General features: G+C 37.6%; 1 protein-coding gene across 2 annotated transcripts in view; it reads right to left on the bottom strand.

Annotated features, from left to right (window-relative positions):
• PDE4B (phosphodiesterase 4B) overlaps positions 1 to 20,467 on the bottom strand; it is a 528,080-nt gene that overhangs the window by 414,055 nt on the left and 93,558 nt on the right. For both annotated transcript variants that reach the window (XM_043575198.1, XM_043575197.1), the window contains exons 2-3: positions 16,671 to 16,783; positions 9,715 to 9,953 (exon numbers count right to left, since the gene is read on the bottom strand). In XM_043575198.1, coding sequence (XP_043431133.1) covers positions 9,715 to 9,953; positions 16,671 to 16,712 — 281 coding nt within the window. In that variant the 5' untranslated portion in view covers positions 16,713 to 16,783. The remainder of the gene's footprint in view (positions 1 to 9,714; positions 9,954 to 16,670; positions 16,784 to 20,467) is intronic.

Below are 20,467 nucleotides of genomic sequence, written 5' to 3'. Positions count from 1 at the left end.
AAAGAAAGAAAGAAAGAAAAACTATCATAACATTGATATCAATGATCAAGTATATTGGGAAATTAAATTAAAACTCCCAAATGTTGTTCTTCCAATGGAAACTGGTTGGCCAGAGGAGGAACTAGATTTACCTGACAACCAATTAATCTTTATATTAAATTAACCTATTGACACGTTACATGAAATTCATATTTTGGTGATGAAAAAAAGGAAAAGGGTTGATGAACATGCACATGATTCCAAACATATCTGTGCTGGATATTGGAAAACTGAACTATTTAAAGCAATATCTAGACCCTGTTGGATGAAACAAATAATTAATATCCTAGTATTTGTATTTTTTTAATGTTTATTTATTTTTGAGAGACAGCATGTGAGCAGGGGAGAGGCGGAGGGGGGTGGACAGAGGATCTGAAGCAGGCTCAGTCCTGTCAGCACAGAGCCTGATGAGGAGCTTGAACTCTGAACTGTGAGATCATGACCTGAGCTGAAGTGGGATACTTAACCAACTGAGCCACCCAGGAGCCCCTAGTATTTGTATTTTTGCTTTTGTTGTTGTTCTGTAAATGGTGCAAAAGATTCAGGAAAAGGAATGATGATGAGCAGTGTATAATTAAGAAGGGGTACGTGTGTAACACGAAGTTATACTACAGCTGAGCTGGAAGAGTTCCTTGCTCATCCCAGGGACAACTGGAAGCCAGGTACTGATTCTCGGTCAAAATAACAATGACTAGGTTAATGATATATAATGTACTATTTACAGTGTAACACTCCCCTGATGGCACCCAGGGCCAGCCTCTTTGATGGCTCACCATTGCTGTAATCAATTAAAGAGCCTGGTTCGGCTATGGGACCAATGGCCCATAAGAGATCCCTTGGAAATTTTTGCCAGAATTCTCCTGAAATAAAACAGGTGGTTTGATTTACCCCCTAAAAATCGTTCCCCAGGTGTTTCCAGTTTCAACAAATGGGGCACCACTGTTGACCCAGCTGCTCAAGCAAAAAGGACAGCATTGGGGCTTGACTCCTCCGTTTCCCAGACTTCGACATGCATTCCATAGCAAGCCCTCTCAGTCTCCTAAACAACACAAATTCTTTCACTTCTCTCCATCTACTCTGGCATCACCCTGTTCTGGATCACCTTTCTGCAATAGTCTCTGCTTCCACTACAATTCATTATTGTACCCATTACCTATATACCCATTTCCAAAACACCACATTTGGAAAGTCAGTTCATGTCACATTTTTGTTTAAAACATTGTAATAGCTTCCCATTGCTCTCAAAATACGATAAAGTTCCTTACTATTGCCCATAAATGTCCAGGCGATCTAGCTGCTCCCTGTCTCCCAAATCCCAGTCTTACTCTTCTTCCCCCTTGCCTTTTGTGCTCTAGCCACACTGGCCTCCTTTCTCCTATTCAAATACACTGGGCCCTTTCCCACCTCAGGGCATTTATATTTTTAGTCCTTCTGCCTATAAAGCACACACACACCCACACACACACACCCACATACTTTTCGCAAATCGCCTGGTTTTTATCATTTGGGTATCAATCAAACATTGTCTCTTCTTAGTGGTCTTCCTAACTACCTCAGCTAAAGTATCATTCCTTTGCTCAGTAGCTCACAGTTACTCTATCACATCACCCTGTTTGCTTCCTTCATCATGTGTTTTCAGTCTATAGTTTTCTGTTATTACAATCACTACTGTAATCAGCTTGTACTTCGACAGACTCATGTCTTTATCTATGAATTAACCAATTTATTTGAGATAAGATTAATAAGTACAACAGATAGTAAGATGACATAATGAAGTACATCAGATGAGAAGAAGACATAGTGAAGAGATATTCATCTGCCAGTCTCCCGTTCATCACACTGGCTGGCACACCCAAGTGTAAATTCCTTGCACAGGTGGGTCTCTTGTCTGAGGAGCAAGCGAATGACTAGCTTGGGCATTCTGTAAACCTCTTCCTTACATGCAAAGTATTTTGAATAATACTATTATTCTAATAATAGTATTTGGATAATACTATTATTAGAATAATAGTAGATACTAATAGAATAATAATATTTTGAATAATAATAAAGTATGTTAAGCTTAACAGATTCAGCTATATATAACTTACTTATCTATTTTATTTATATTTTTATTATATTTTTTATTTTTTTATATATTTTTTTAACGTTTATTTATTTTTGAGACAGAGAGAGACAGAGCATGAACAGGGGAGGGTCAGAGAGAGGGAGACACAGAATCCGAAACAGGCTCCAGGCTCCGAGCTGTCAGCACAGAGCCCGACGGGGGGATCGAACTCACGGACGGCGAGATCATGACCTGAGCCGAAGTCGGCCGCTCAACCGCCTGAGCCACCCAGGCACCCCTCTATTTTATTTATATTTTTAGATGACTGCTTTGTGGGATTCATGATCTGGGCATCCCCTTTATGCTTAACCTCAACTATAATCATCTGTTTCTCCCAGTATTACTTACAAAACAGGTTCAGCTACTATAGCAGACAGAAACCCAAAACCACAACAGAATTTTATTCTGCTTCACATTAGTCTGGTGTGGAAGCTTCCAGGAAGTTGTCACATGCTCAGGGCCCTTTTGTTTTGCTGCTCCATCAGCCCTGTGGTTTTACCTGGGCCACGCAGTGCAAGAAATCCCACCACTGCATACCCATTCTGACCTAGTAGCAAAGGGGACAGTGGAAGGAGAAGGATGCCTCTTTATTTTAAGGGCATGTTCTGGCCAGAACCTAGGTTCTACCTAGACTAAGAGAAACCTGCAAGAAAGTCTGAAAGGTACAGTCTATTTCCTGGGTAGCCATGTGCTCGGTTATAACTCTGGACTTTTCTTACAGTTGGAGAGAAGGAAAAATGGATATTAGGGAGTTCTCTCTCACACACCCATTAGAATGCAAACTTCATTAAAATAGAATTTCTCTGCCCTTTTTCACCTTATATCCCACCTCCTAGAACAGTACCTAGTACATTTTGTCCTCCTCTTGTGGTAAGGTCCCCTCCCTAAGAAATGAAAAACAAAACAAAACAAAACAAAAAAACCCTCAAGGCAACCAGGCTACACGCATACATGACAAGATCCCTCATGACCTTGTAACATGAGACCACTTAATCAGACTGCATGTTTGTGTGTTACCATATACGGGACACAAAGAAATAGGAAATGTAAAAAAAACTATGCCATGTGGCATTTGGGGCTCAGTTTGGTATGAACCCAACCGAGCTGTGCCGGCATGAATAAAGTTGCTTCCTGGAAAGAAAAGTCTCGATGTCATGACTCTCTGTGCGAGAATCCTGCTACACTCTGACCATTTTCCTTGCCTTTGTTCTGACTCAGCCATCATCACCATTCACTTGGACATAAGCAGTGTCCTTCTAAATTACTTTTCTGTCTCCATTCCAATCTATCTTCCACACCGCCATTGAAGTTAACTGTTGAAAATAGAAACATTCTTCTTTTATTTCATTTCTGAAAGCCATTCAATAGCTTGCCAATATCCTCAGGATAATGGACCAGCAGAGCCTTCAAGGGCCTTGACAACCACATCTCAGCACACTCACCCTGTTCTCCAGCCAAATAAAGCTGAATATAGTTCCTTCAACATCCCATCCTCTTTTGCACTTTTATGTCTCTACACACATACTGTTCAAACCAGAAAAAACAGCCATTCACTCTTCTCCATTCCCACAGTAAGTTGTACATATTACCTCTGACATTATTTTGTGATTTTTAAATTTACATCTTCCTCTATTATGAGGCTATAACCACTAAAGGGAAGGGCAGAGACCATGTCTTGTTTCTCTTTCAGTTCTTGGCCATGAGTTAATCACAATACTTTTTTGTTGCTGTCTGAAATGACAACAAGTTTGAAGGAATAAAACACCATTACCTTGTATAAAACTAAGAAACCTGTTTTATCTGGGTACCTAGTATCCCCTGCTGGAAGCTGGGCTCCTTCTGCCCAGGAGTTTATGGATATCAGGCTGAATAACACATAGGAATAACATCTAAGAAATAAAGTTTACTATTCACATAGTAAACAGCGAAAGAATTCCCCAAGGAGAAGACCTCAGGTTCTATCTAAAGAGAAACAAAGTTTAGAAGGAGGTGGAAAGTGATATAGCGTTTTATTACGGTTAAGGAGGTGGTTCCATATTTTCTTCTCTTTCCTAGATGTGAGACAAAGGGGAGAGGTAGGGAATTGAAAGCTGTCAGCCATCAAACTTCAAAATCAATTCTTTCTGTATTATGACACCTTTTATTCCAATGATTATACTTTATTTGAAAGCATTTTTGTTTTTGCTTTACCTTAAGAAATAATGCCCACCTCACAGGGTTGTTGTGGAATTAAATTTAAATAAAAGAGGAGACGGAAAGGACATTGTATACTATGGTGTATCATAGTGAGAATACTATCTATTCTGTAAAGCCATACACAAATTATCATAATCCTAGAGACTAGATCCTAAGTACTTGCTACATAAAGCCTGCACTTCCTATATTCCAATATAATTTTGACCTGACTGATAAAATATATATGCAATGAAGTGTGGAGGGATGATGCTTGAGTTTGTATACCATTGTCCATTATCTCACATACCTGCCATGGGGACCCAAGGGAAGGGGGCTTTGTGTATTGCTGACATGTAGATTGCAGTGCTCAATGCACAAGTCACAAACACAGTTTCTGTAGTCAAAGTATTTGAGTGGGTGGTAAAACCTAGTGGGAGCTAAACAGATATGTGTGTCGTCAACTTCCCATCCTCATACCACCTTTTGTTGAATCTATGGCATTTGCATGCAGCATCTGTGGGCACTTTGATCTCTAAAATGGGGCTTTAGGATCTATACTGGAGAAGCAGCTCAAAAATATAAAATATTTTTATAGAAAACCTCATCAGACTGTAAACTTGTGGCACAGAGTAGGAACAATAAAGCACATCCTGTGTTTCTGAGTCACCACCTCAGCAGACTGACCACTTTCCCCCTCTGTGATAACGAGAACACTTGAAATGGCTTCCAGTCCTCCACACAGCAACAGGGAAATGGCACCACTCTCCCCAGTGGAGGTAAAAGTTGGGACAGTGAACATTAAGGATATTACACCTAAGTTAATAGATTCCCAATAGAATCATCCTGTTCACAACTGAAACATTTAGAGAAGCAAAGCACAGCCCTCAGGCAGACAGAGATGGGAGACAAGCAAACTGATATTTATAATCTTCTTTGAGAGCATGACAAAGGAGAATCCAGGCCTTCTTAAGAAAAAGTGTGCCATGAGGAAAACCCTCAAACAAGAATCCTTGACTTTTTCATCTCGCAGCTTCTTCCTATCCAACTGAAAATTCACTTGACAATATTTCCATTGCATCATTAAGATATGAGCATTCTTTTTTCTTTTCTTTCTTTTTTTTTTTTTTTGAGAGAGAGAGCGAGAACACAAACAAGCACATGCTAGCAAGGGGAGGGGCAGACGAAGAGAAAGAGAGAGAGAATCTTAACCAGTCTCCATGCCCAAGGTGGGGCTCAACGCAGCGCTTGATGTAGGGCTTGATCTCACAACTGTGAGATCATGACCTGAGCCAAAATCAAGAGTCAGACACTTAACTGACTGAGCCACCCAGGCACTCCAAGATGTGAGCATTCTTAAAGCAGTACTATTATCTAATACCTGGGAATTCAATTGCTCCACAGGTCAGTTGGCGTGGCACAGAAAAAAGAAATACCACCAAATAAAAATTCATGCTTGGTGATCTGGAACTATGTATACCTTTGGTTGAAAGGAAAGTGGAAGGACCACTGCCCTTATATTCAGCAAATGACCTAACCTCCTACTTCATTGAGAAAATCTAGGCCAGAATTCTCAAAATGTGGACCCCAGGTCAGTTCCAGAAGTTTCATCTGGGAACGTGTTAGAACTATGTATTCTAAGCCCTATCCCAGACTCTCAGCTCTAGGTTGGGGTCCAGCAATCTGTTTTTCAATAAGCCTTCAAGGGGTTTCTGATGCACTCTAATATTTGATAAACATTGATGGTAGAGATCTTTGGAAAAGAAGTTCTCTTAATTCTCTTCTTGTAATTTCCAATATATTCATTCTTTTCTGCCTTGGATTTACACATTTCAAAAGAAGAGATTTCTAATCTTGTCTGAAACTCATCTTTCCCCCTGTACCTTCCTTAGTATATTCAATACCAACTTTGCCCATCTCTCTTATCTTCAATGTCTCCCCATCTACTGGTTCCTTCCATTCAGCATAGGTAAGTCTCCACATTACAGCACTTCTCCTTCATTGAATCTTCTCCAATCAGCTTCCATTCTCTCTTTCCTCACTAATGAAAATATTGAGAGTAATATTTTATTGCTATCCTTTCTTCCTCGGCTCTAATTTATGATTTTTTAAAGTGTAAATCACACATGTTATCTTTAATTTTCATCACAACTCTGAAAACTAGGTATTATCTTTCCATTGTGTGTCCATTTGGGTTTCTGTGGGATGAAGAACCTTATCCAAAAGGTAATAGGATGCAAGTTCACTCAGTTGGACACAGGTCATTTATAATTTGTTCTTTCTCTATGGTAAATCAAACCACTGTCTTTATATTCCAGGCCTTTTGCCTGCAATGATGGCCAAGTTCTGTCATCAATGTGCTGTCTCCAAACAACAGCTAAATTTATATCAGGGTTTTTCTTTTTAACCTTATATACACTTGGCACTACCTTTCATTTGCATCACTCAAATTCCTTCACTGGCTTTAAAAATCTAATCTCTAGCACATGGCCCCTTATCTATGGCACATTTAGCACAACAACCAGGAGCTCAAGAGAAGTTTCACCCAGATGTAACTGTCAAAGCAATACCAGAGTAGGAGTCATGTCCTAGAGATCTTTTTTAAGTCTAGGTCAGGAGTCATCAAACTGACTGGCAAGCCAAATCTAGCCTGCTACCTGTTTGTATAAATTGTTACTGGAACACGGCTACATTTATTCATCATGCATTATCTATGGCTACCTTCACACTATAACAGTAGTGTTGAATAGTCATGAAAAAGACTGCAAGGCCCACAAAGCCAAAAATATTAGCTGACCTTTCACCAAAAGTTTTCTCACCCCTGGTTTAGACATGGATATTGATTCCATATTCTCAGTGCTCTAAGTGGTAAATATAATTCTTTCCCACACATGGTCAGAGGCTGCATCCCTGACATCTGTGAACTTGCATCAAGTTGATGACAATGATAGTTGGAGCTCGACTTCCTCACTTCTTTTTTTTTTTTAATTTTTTTAACGTTTATTTATTTTTGAGACAGAGAGAGACAGAGCATGAACGGGGGAGGGGCAGAGAGAGAGGGAGACACAGAATCAGAAGCAGGCTCCAGGCTCTGAGCCATCAGCCCAGAGCCCGACGCGGGGCTCGAACTCCTGGACCTCGAGATCGTGACCTGGCTGAAGTCGGACGCTTAACCAACTGAGCCACCCAGGCGCCCCTCGACTTCCTCACTTCTAATCAAATGTCTTTCAATCAGATTCCTCAGCCAGCAATTCTACCAGTGGGCAACTATGCATGTTCCAGTGAAAGCCTTTTTAAGGAATATATAGCAATGCTTTTATACCCACAGTTAAAAATAAATGTAGAGTCAATGACTGATACTCTCTCATATATTAAAAAGTATCCAGGTAATTGAAATGAAATACATGTTATGAATGAATTACTTAATATGTAATGTTACTGATTGCACAACACAAACTCCCTGGATAATGGCTAAATCTTCCGCTTCACTCTAAATTACTGGTACCCTGCATGAGGCTGCTGATAACTTAAGACATGGTTTCTAGTTTTCAAAAGGGTTTACTGGATAATATTCAAGGGGACAGAAACTAACATTTGTTGATAACCTAACATGTGCTTTTTACTAAGGTAGGTATCTTACAGAGGCTACTATATTTAATCCTCACAATAGCCTATGAGGTGAGTATTATTACTGTCGCTGTACAAACTAATACACTCAACTGACAGAGATAGACAATCATGTCCCAAATGTCAGGCAGGATTTGATACTTCTATGGGAAGGACAATTCCACAACTTTCAAGGTGTCCTTGAGTTAGATAAACTCAAAATTTACAAGGTACATTTTATCCAGATTGTTATCCTATAAAGTATGTCATCAACACCTGCCAAAACCAGATCCATGCTGTGCCAGTCATCACCCCCTTAGGTGCTGGATTGTGAGGAATTTACTTCTGGGAAAGAGTCTGGGATGCTAGAAGGGGCAATCAGAGAACTCAGGAAAGCATACATTTACCAACTGGTATGAAAGCATTTCAAAATTGTAACAACTGGTACAACTGTACCAGTGCCAACTTGCTGAAAAATAAATCTGTGGAATTCTTTACAACTCCAAATCTGCAATTCTGCAGAAGCATAACCAAGACTAATTACATGAGCTATGCGATTGAGTAAGCGATCCGGGAGTGATATGCCCATTTTAGTTCTCAATGATTGGCTATGACAATTCTAATGTTAATTCAGCTCAACAGAAGATGGTAAGTCAGTGCGTCACAAATTTTTAACCCGCTCTCCCTATGGTATGTTACCATGCTTCTCTATCTATCACATTCAGACTGTCTGACGAACCATTTCATGCCAGTAACTATAATGGCTGGAGTCCCAGTGATCTAATTCTTAGTGTATTTGAGAACCAGCAACTAAAAAATGCCCTGCATTAGTCAATGGGTACATACTGGGCTACGCATCAGCACTATGGAAGCTCACCAAGTGGCAAGGGTATATGGCACAGCATAAAAACCAGATTTTAATGATGCAATATTAGTCCTTCTCCTTGATAAATGATTTAAACAAAAAGTACACCATATTTTTAAAATTTAAAATTACATAAAATATAGAGAAAACACTTTTCATTGTAATGATAAAACCCCATGTTATGTAAGCAGGCCATGCTTGGAAAATATTTGAAAATTATGTAGAGGAAAATATGAAAAAAAACAAAATGCTAATTATTAAATGTATGATGAAACACACATCTGAAGCAGCATCACCGTGCAATTTTAACCACAATTATAAGATTATATGTACTTGATTAACTTTTCAGCCCTAGATTCAGATAGCCTCATTTACAAATAGAGACTCTGCAAAATAGCCCAAGCATCTATCTCTCAGAGTATAATTTTCATTCCTCTTTTGATTTATAATGAAGTGTTCTATTTCATACATAATCACAAACTGAGGTTAGTAAAACGGTATAATAATAAAAAGAAACTAGGAATAATTATATGTAGAGCAGAGCATAAAAATATCTCCTGTCATATATACATACATAATTCCCTTAGGTACTCTGATATGATTTTGCTTTTCTAAATGGAAACATATTGATGCACACTGAACAGTTATTTAAAAAAACTGATCATAGGCAGTAATTTTGTTTTCCCTTGACATTAATAAAAATGTATCTCATTCCTCCCTTGATAGGCTCCTTCCAATCTTAACAGGTTGGAAATCTCTCCACTGTGTAAAGGGCCTCATCTTGCTACCCAAAGGAAAACAAATTCTCAAAACGTCAACAGGCTCAGTTACTTCACAAATACCCAACATTTTAATAGCAGGAGATTATGTTGGAATAATCAGAAAATAAAACTTAGAACTGACATTTAATTTTGAGACTACTCACCCCTCCTGGCTTACGGTTGTAATAGCGATGCTTGGGAGTGTCGTCAAAGGTAGCGTGGTAGGTCTGGAAATGCCATCTCCCTCGGGAGTCCTTGCCCTCTCACTCTGTCTTTGGGACAGGGGCGGTAACTGTAAGTTTCCTGAGCAACACCTTCTCCCTCTCCAGAGGTCGATCCCAAGTGTGTTACTAGAAGAACTGTAGGATTTACTCAAGCTACATTCAAGATAATCTTTCACATTCTGAAGGAACCACAGGGAGAGAAAAAAGAAGAAAAAGAGAATGAAATTCAAATGTCTAAAATGATGCACAGTGGAGTGAAATAACAACCTAAATGATCCAGCTGTCACTCATAAAGTCCTGGTTCGTGATCTCACAATCAGAATCTAACACTCACATTAAAAGCTTAAGAGAAAACAAGAAGTAGGCAGGCTGGCTAACTTTCAACTTTTGGAATAAACTATCAGTTGCACATTCTTGGTGATTTTTAGGACAGTAGGTAATATTTACCAGTTATAGCATGTGGATCAGAGGGGTTTCTATCTTCTTTCTCTCTCTTAAATTTTTATTTCTTTTTTCCTTTCTTTCTCATTTTATTTTAACTTGCTAAAATGAAACCTATCATTGAATATATATTGGAAATCAATGTTACCATTCTGCAACACAGGAGAAAACCACATTAGCTAAGGCATACTCTTTCTTGCTTAGGGTTTTAAAGTAAAAATATTTTCTATTTCAGGACAGAAACATCTTGATAATTATGGAGAACTGACTTATTCCTGTTCCCATAAAAGATTTTCTCAGAGTTGAGATTTCTTTTTCTTTCTTTCCTTTTGTCTTTCTTTCCTTTCTTTCTTTCTTTCTTTCTTTTTTTTTTTTTTTTTGGTAAAATTATGTAAGAGCTCAGAGAAAGAAGAGTGTACTTTATCCAGCCCTGAACTGAACTGCATGTGTTCAGTACGTGCCCTAATGCTGACATAAATGAAGTACTTGTGAGAAGATAAAGACATTGTGCTGTAACCACTGATAAGAGTTATTCGTCCTCCCTACATCTCTTGGTGACTGTAGGTCCTGGCACTGTTGGGAGTAGGAGCCCCAAATGAGCTACTCCCTGATGTATCATTCATACCAGCTCAAAGACAGAAAATGTCATAGCAATGCAAATACCCATTGATAGCAACTTGGAGCTCAAAAGCTGCAACCATCACTCTCTTATCTTAACATGGAATAATGGAGTCCTATCACCAGACCAAGGTGTCTCACCTGAACATCATTCTGTGGCCCTAAAAAGACAGGTTGTTCCCTGCTAGCCTTTCAGAATAGAGTTAGGAAAACCCAGGAATATATCTCCAAAGGCTTAAACAAACAAAAGTTCTTTATCTCCCATTCCACTCATCCCTATCCTAGTTCATACAAGAACAACTAACTTGAGTTTCAAGGTCTATATTGATTCGTGCAACAAATATTTGTTGCATACCCATTATAGTTTTACACTGAGCTACTTAAGAAGGATACAACAGCAAATGGAAGCATAGTATCTATGCTCACAGAAACCTATATTCTAGTGATTTATGCTTATCTGATCCACACAAAACCACCTTTTGATGAAGGAAATTTGGGTATGAATAGGTCTGACAGTTTTCAGGGGCCCCACCCTCTACTTGAAATGGGATACCACCCCCATTTTCTTGTGCTTGACAGGAATACCACTTATTTAAAATTTAGTATGACCCCAATTCAACAAGAAGACAAAATATAATTTTCCAGAGTTTAAAATATTCTGGGATGTGGTCAGCATTTCACTATTTACTAACCAGTTATGTTAAATTCATTGTAGGCCTAGCACTTAGTGTAGTTACTGTGTGTGTGTGTGTGTGTGTGTGTGTGTGTGTGTGTGTGTATGTTTTACAAATTAGAGGCTGAGGGGAAAGCTTGGTATATATAAGGTTTTGTTTGTTTGTTTTTTTTTTTTCCTGAAAAGGCATAAAGATAAGTTCCTGAAACAGAATACACAAAGTCTTCCTGAAAAGACTCAAGAACAAACTAAAAGCCAGAACTCCTGACTATAAATCAGTCTTATTCCAAATATTCATGTAAAGAAAGTACTGGTTATCTGGAAGCAAGTCATAAGTATATACATTACCTGCTATGCAAGGGCATTTGTACCAGAGAACAGAAATAAGGACATTGTTTAGTTAAACCACCAACCACTAGAGTCTCCTAATAAAGTTATTGGATAGTTTTCCCTTTTAGAAAAGGAAAAGTATTTTCAACTAGGTTTAATTGTAGTAAATGAACTAAATGGGTGCTTGTTTTGTACTTGTTATTTGAAAGGTAACAAAGTCATACCTACCACAAAATGTATCCCACACTGACTTGCTAACAGGCTCAAATTTATGAATTTGAAGTCATTCCTTGAGTTAAAATAATTTGTTTTAAAAGACCCCAGTTAATGTGAAAATGCATTGCCACAAAAGAACATAATGGAGTGGCTTTTTAGAAATAACTTAAAATTGTGGGAACATTAATTAATATTGTTTTATATAAGTGACGAATCATGGGACTATACCCCCAAAACCAAGAACACACTGTATATACACTGTATATTAAATAACTTGACAATAAATCATATATATATAAATTTTTAATTAAAAAATTAAAAAAATTAATATTTTTTATAAACACTCATTAACCCATGTAGAGTTACTCCAACTCTACATTTACACTCATAATCTATATAGTAATCCCCCCAAATTGCCAATGTCCTCAAGGGAAAAATCTAATTCAGTCAGTTCTCAATTACTGAATTTGAGATCTTAGATTTATATTCCTATTTTAACTAGCATGATTCTGGCTGACTACACCACTCCTCAGATCAAAGATTTGGGGGAAAGAAACATTAATTTGAATGTTACTTCTGGAAATTACACATTTTTAAATGCATCATACTACCCTAAATTCACCCTATATCTCTACAACTCCAAGGGGAATCACCCAGTTTGGGATTATCCTCATGCTCCTGGATAATCACAACTTAAGGAGTTCCAGTCCCATGTAGGGCTCTTAGGATTCCCTGTCTCCCTCTCTTTCTCTGCCCCCTCCCCCACTCATGCTCTGTCTCTCTCAAAATAAATAATGTGTAAAAGAAAGAAAAAACTAACCAAGTTAGCAACACTGAAATGTCCAATTGAGGAATATCAGTTCCTAGGTAGTTACAACTTTGTTGCTGCTGCTGTTGTTTTATTTTGGCTTTGCTAGTCTATCCCAAGACATTTTTGGAGATTGCTCCAATTTTGGAATTCTTCTGATTAAACTCCTGGTGAGGAAATGGGATTAGGTACCTCCAAGGACTTCTAGTGAGCTTGGGTACAATTCACTTTGGACCATAGGCCAGAGTTTTTCAAACCTTATGAAACAAGAAATGGAAAGAAAGTATGGGAAGTAACAAGTGACACTCAGTGACCCTATGAAAACTAAATGTCATGATGCTCCATGACACGATAACAAAAGTATTTTTTCTTTGAAAAATGTATTTTAATCGCAGGCAATCACCATCACTTATGAGTAGTTTGCCCAGAGGTAAATAATATATTTTATATGTAAAATCAGCCCCTCTCTCTTTCTGTGTATGTGTGTGTGTGTGTGTGTGTGTGTGTGTGTGTGTGTCACATATTTCCTGGTTCTTCTTTCCTACCTCTTATCCATTTTCCCCTTTTCCCCTCTTCCCTAAACCAGCAACTCCCACCTATGTGAGCTATTCTTAATCCCTTTATTAATAATTAATTGCTCATGTTTAGTACCTGAACAGCATTAATTTATTCCTCACTTCTGATACTTAGTTCCCAAACACAAAGTACTTAATGCATACTGTTCCTGTGTCATTCATCATATAAAGTCTCCTATTAAAGTTATTTGTGTACTGTAATTATACAAACACAATAGTCATGGTTATGCATTTGCTTATTCTGACAGAGACAAACATAGTATTTTACATGCAGTAAAGACCTTTGCACATGTTGTTCCCTTTACCAGAAATGTTCTTCCCTCTGATCTTCAGAGGGCTCACACCTTCACAGCCTACATGGCCTCTCTGTCCGTACATCATCTTCTCCCATTATTCCTCCATAAACATTCTATTCTCACCATCCAAGCATTCTTTGCCTGCTGACCAACTTCACTTTTCTGTATAGCTCTTAACAGAGTTGAGATTATTTTATAATCTATCCATTGATTTCTCCACGCCTCTCTGGAATATAAGCTTCAAAGGGACATTAACACTATGCTCTTGAACCTAACAAGTGTTTGGCAGATAACAGGTGCTAAATTAAATGACTATTTAAATCACTAAATAAATGTTTGCTGAATTAAAATAAATAAAAATATGATAAAATATTTTTGACTTAAGGGTGAAAACTTATTTCAAGAGTGTGGTATATAAAATGTAAACTGCGAAGTTGTTCTTGTTGTGAGGGAAGGAATAGTGTGTGTTAACATTCAGGATAAGCTTTGTACTCGAAGAGTCGAGGCACATAGTGAAAAGTGCCAGGTCATCACTGTCCACTAGAAATAAGGTACAAGCCACAAATGGGAGCCAAGTGTATAATTTTAAATTTTCTAGTAGCCACATTAAAAAAGTAAAAAAGAAGCAGGTGCAATCACTTTTTTTTAGTATAGTTGACATATAATGTTACATTATTTTCAGATGCAGGTGAAATTACTTTTAATAGTATACTTTACTTAAACTAGTATACCCTGAATATCATTTCAAAATTTAATCTATATAAAAAATTATTAATGAATTTTTTACATTCTTTTATATTTATACTATTATATATTCAAAATCCAAGATCTATTGTTACACTTATAGCACATTGCCATTCAGACTGGTGCTTAAGAGTCATATGTGGCTAGTGCATGTTGGACACTGCAAATTAGGTAATAATTATCCACTCTGGTAGGTTTAATATTCTTTGAATGTGCTTTTCTTTTTTGCACGTTCTTGTATGCAACAATCTCCATCTTTTGTCTTTTGACTGTGGCAACCGACTGCCTCAAGGGAGGATTGGGATTATTACTGTAAGGAAAGAATCATTGTCCATCTTTTATAGACAGAATGCATTGCTTTGTTTTATTCTTCCAAAAAATAGAATCTTGGAGCACACAGTATACAAATGGTATTAAAAGACAATCCCAAGGTGGGTTTTTTTTTGTGTGTTTTTATTTGTTTTTAAGAAAAATGATTTCTGAACTCCCAAAGTGTCCGTTTAGATGTCCAGAGTAGAGCATGGAAGTCTGAACATCACTTTTTACCATGGGTACTGAGAACTTAGAATATGAGTTAAGGGAAGTTCCCTTGTAGTCAAGGAGCAGAGAAGGGGGAAATAAAGAAAGGAAATATTATCACAGGTCATGAAACTAGAACACTAACCAAGAGTAGAAATTGCAATGGCGAAAAGGTATGTTTTGGTGGGCAAGAGTCTTACAGCACAGCTAAGTCTCCTTCTGCACCTGTGGGTCCAAGAAGTTCCCACAAGCACCTACAGGGACACAGAAAGAAGCTGAGAATTAGCTTCTGCTTGCCTGCTATGGGATTTGCTTCAACATGTGGCAAAGGGACCAGAAGTCCATGGGGTAAGCAGCCCCAAGGTAAGTGTAGGACAGAAAGCAAAGCTTTTAAACAAACAGAGTCCCCGCTGAGAGGAGTTCACGCAGTGGGGGAGAAGGTCAAACTCACAGTGCACTTAGAAGGTATACTGCTCATGCTGAAAGCAGTCATCACTTCATACACCTGTCACATGCTTAATCAGCAATGGACCAAGGACAGAGACTTGACACCCAAGACCTGGGAAAATGAGCTGTTCCTCAACTGAACAATAGTGGATGTTAGTGGAAAGGGGACCATACAAGACAAGGACAATACCGCACATCTTTTACCATAATGTTAATTAATGCTAAGTCCCTTTGCCCAATGCCATGGGCAAGGGAAGAAGTAAGAATGGGGAGAAATCCTGAAAGATAGGGCATTTAACCAAAAGACAGACTTTTACAGTAATTGGCAGATTCAAGTTCCTTCCAGCCCGTCCCCCATCTGTTGAAACAGGAGCTTAACCACAAGATGAGGTATTACAGAAAGCAAGGAAAAATACTTTTTTTTCCTACCCCGCCTCTTTTCCTTCTGCACATCATATCAGTCGGCATATGATTTTTAACTCAATTACAATCAGAAACTGAGTAAAACCTGGACAATTAAAGTCACACTAACAGGAGACTGGGCAATTGAAAGCAAAGGAGATAATTAATCTCAGCCGCCCATGATGCAAAGTTATGAAATGATAAGTTTACAGACTTCTTCAGATAACCTGGAGCAGGGTTTCTGAAAGAATGAATGTATCTAGTCACCCTGGGATCTTGTTAAAATACGGTCTGATTTGTTGGTCTAAGATGTGGCTTAAAACTCTGCATTTCTAATAAACACCCAGGCAATGCTAATGCCACTGCTCTGAGGATCACATTTGAGTAGCCAAGATCTACAGGATGCGTACATCACAGGCTTCTTACAAGCAGTTGTCAAAGACCCCACCATAGGAGGTGACTCTCAAAGATTAGCTGTGCCTGAGTAATGATGGGTAAGAAAGTCATCAGGAAACTGATCATGCAAGCAGTGTAGAAAGAGGAGTTTGCAAGAGTTGGAATGTAGGCATCCATCAGAGATTGGGGGTTTTGTGCATTCAACCATGAATCTGAGCCCATCTCCAAGCTGCAGAGAGGGCAGTGTTCCTGTTGTCTACTTTGCAGAATTCTGGGACCAGGTGCTGGCAATGCCTGGGTCACAGGAATAATTAGTGACAAAGTGGTGCTATTAAACAGCCTAGCCTGCCCTTTGAATAAAATTATAGACTGACTTCATTGAGCAGACAAAAAGTGAACAGAATCGAGCAACTCTGACTTTTAGAACTTACATCATCAGCCGTCACTGCCATCACACTCCTGCTTTTCTTCATTATAGAGGTGAAAAATATCCCCTCTTAGAATGTCTCTTATCCGGCACAGTTTTGCTGACAATTTTTAAGACCTACAGGGAAAAAAAAGAGATACACACACAAAAAAAGAGCTCAGTACCCTTAGTTGAATACAAATACGTGGCTTATTTGTATTCTCCAAACTAACTTTTGAGTGTATATAATGTATGTGTATAAGTAAATATCATAATTTTCCAAGCCAATTAATCTGAAATGTGGAAAAAGAGGTTCACAAAATACAAAAATCCAAGAAATCAGTGCAAAGCTTCTCAGAAGGAGAGAAAAGAATAGAGGGTAACACTTAGGCTACCAAATAATCCATGATCATTAAGAATATAGAAATAATATGTGTTTGTGAAGGGCTTTATACTTTCTCATACAATGTTTCATTTAACCTCCATAACAATCTGTGGGATTATTTTCATTTTTTTCCTAATGAGGGAACAAATGATCAGAAAAATAATTGAGCCAAGGTAACACAGCTTAAAACATGGCAGATTTAGAATTTAAGGAACATAAGGCTTTGATATTATGGTCAAAAAAAGAAAAGGAAAGAAAAACAAACCAATACAGAAAATATACATGACAAAAAAATATCTTAATTCCAATTTTACCATCAGTTTAAACCTCTCATATTTATAAACACATAAGCAAGTATTTACCACAGAAAATTTTAGCAATGGATAGTTAGAGCTACAAGTCCCTGGTTTAAATCACACAAACCTGGCCATTTGGAAGAAGAAACACTGTAGTTTATGATATTTGTTTTGTGTAGATCATTAAGCCACTTCAGAAACAAAGAACCTCAATAACATTATCAAAATTTAAGGGTACACCCTGGTTTTGTAACTCCAAAGAAAAACTAACCTCTCATTTTGAAAACCCAGTCTTTCAAAAAAGGCCCCAATTTAAAGTTCAGGCATTCAAAAGTCTATAAGAGAATATAAAGAATTCTGTTTGCAGAAATAAACTGGAAAAGATACACTATAGAAATCATTGAATCCAAGAAGCATTAGTCCATATGGTGGTCTTTCAAAATCTTGGTAAAAAAAAAATGTCCCGCATCATTGCTGACTTCAAGAAGCTCCTACATTTTTTCACTCTGTACATTTAAACTCTTAATACATGCCTGATTGAAAAGTCTGCTTCTCGAACATGAAGATATATATAGATTAAGAGCGTGATGGAATTGTAGCTATGTGACTAGGAATACTAAGTAGTGGCATTGTACCATCACCCAGGAAACCAGGGTTGAATTTCTAACACATAATTTGACTATATTATGCAGAAGTCGGCAGCAGAAGTGACAGAGTGGATAAGAGAGTGGGGGAAGGAGAAACTTTGCCTTTGTAAGTGTTCTGGGAGAGAATCCCATAGGTTTTTTAGGGGGTTGATTCAATATGCCAAGGAAAAGAATTTCCTCACATACACCAAGGAATTATTGCAGTTATTGAACTTATAGAATGCTGGCCAAACAGGAGTAGCCAGAATTTAGAGCTTTTACTCAAAGGTTCCTTGACACATAACAAAAGTAGACAAATAACAAACATATTTTATCACAGAGTGATCTTTAATCTCAAGTGCTTCTATAAGGTAGAATCCGGAAAAAATAAAAGCTTATACTCCTAAGTTTAAAAAAAAAGCAAGATTCAAGATTTAAGTTTTATATTCAGGATACAGAATTAGATGTACCCAATGATTATAATTCTGTAAAAATAAAAGCATAGAAAAATACTAAAGTAAAGCTGTGTAAAATGGTAACAGTAGACATCATGGAAGGGTTATAAGGTTTTTCTTTCCTTTCCATATTTCCCAAATTTTTTGTGGTGTATTATTTTATGATCCAAAAATTGATTTTATACATATTTTATATATTATATATAGTATATATTATAATATGCACTATATAATAATATATGTCATATATATTAACATATGTATTTTATATATACACATAAAATAAGAACCCACAAAATACATAAGAATATTAACTTATTTTTAAAGTTATTTTATTTCTACAAAACTTACTGTGCCATATATTTGGGGGGACACCTTGTGGGGAGGTAAAGGATATCTACTTATCTGTGATGAAGAAACTAAGAAACAGTGATAGGCTAGGATCTGTTAAGTCTTAGGCTGTAGGTAGTTGATAAATTACGTGGTCTCTTAAATATCTATTTGGAAAGTGTCAACTGAATTTTCACAGTTAACAAAATAACATGCAGTATCATGTCATATCATGGTGCAAAATGAAACACACATGACTGTAAGTTTAGCATCTGGACTGTCAAGATGCAAATGTTATTTGCAGTCAATTTCAAAACAAAATCATAATTAGTAGAGTGTGGGTCTGGAAAGAAAATAAGAATACCAAAGTGATCTCTAACAAATTGCTTCACATACTAAATCAGTAGGAAAAATCTATGAAGCAAAATTTACTTTCTATCCTACATCCATTTTGCTTGGTAGGAATTGCACTTGAAAATAGGTGCAAATGGAGTAGAAATCTCCAGGCTATCTTCAGCAGGCAGGGACAATGATCAAGTTTCCCCAGCAAAAATGAAGACCTTAACTATACCTCCTCAGACTTGTGCAAAGTATGACAGAATCCAAATGAAGCTAAATGTGTACTTAGGTTGCTTCCATATCTTGGCTATTCTAAATAAAGCTGCAATAGGGGCACCTGGGTGACTCAGTTGGTTAAGTGTCTAACTCGATTTCATCTCAGCTCAAGATTTTGTGGTTCGTTGAGTTTGAGCCCCGCATTGGGCTCTATGCCTGCTTGGGATTCTCTCTCTCCCACTCTCTTTGCCCCTTCCCTGCTTGCTCTCTCTCTCTCTCTCAAAATAAATAAATAAACATTTTAAAAAATAATAATGCTGTAATAAACATAGGGTCCACTGATAGACAAATGAATAAGGAAGATGTGGTGTATATAGATGATAGAATATTATGCAGCCATTTAAAAAAGGGTTAGATCTTGCCATTCGCAACAACATGGACGGACCTGGAGGGTATTATGCTAAGTGAGATAAGTCACACTGAGAAAGACAAAGCCATATGATTTCACTCTTGTATGGAATCTAAAAAACAAAACAAATGAATAAAAAAACAAGTAGAATTAGATCTATAAGTACAGAGAACAAACCAACGGTTGCCCAAGAGAAGGAGGGTGCAGGAATGGGTAAAACGGGTGAAGGGGAGTGGGAGATATAGGATTTCAGGTATGAAATGAATAAGTCATGGGAACAAAGACACAGCATAGACTATATAGTCAATGATATTATAATAGCATTGTATGTGTGACAGCTACACTTATAGTGAGATAGCATAACATACAGAGAAGTTGAATTACTATGTTGTACACATGAAGCTAATGTAACATCGTGTATCAACTATACTCAAATAAAATAATGATTTTTAAAAAATGAAGTTCAGGGATACCTGGGTGGTTCAGTCAGTTGAGCATCCAACTCTTGATTTCGGCTCAGGTCATGATCCCAGCGTCATGGGATCAAACCCACTCTGGGCTCTGCACTGAGGATGGAGCCTGCTTAAGATTCTCTCTCTCTCCCTCTGCTCCTCTCCCCCACTGGCTCTCTCTCTCTAAAATAAATCTAATAAAGAAATGGAAAGGAAGGAAGGAAGGAAGCTCAAAGCAAATATGGCCCTCAAAACTTCTACTTTGAAAGGAAAAATTTACACATATTAAATGTGTACTTAGTACATAGTAGTTG

This window comes from Prionailurus bengalensis, chromosome C1 (genome assembly GCF_016509475.1).
Source record: "Prionailurus bengalensis isolate Pbe53 chromosome C1, Fcat_Pben_1.1_paternal_pri, whole genome shotgun sequence".
Classification (NCBI taxonomy): domain Eukaryota; kingdom Metazoa; phylum Chordata; class Mammalia; order Carnivora; family Felidae; genus Prionailurus; species Prionailurus bengalensis.
This window is presented reverse-complemented; position numbering and strand designations above follow the sequence as displayed.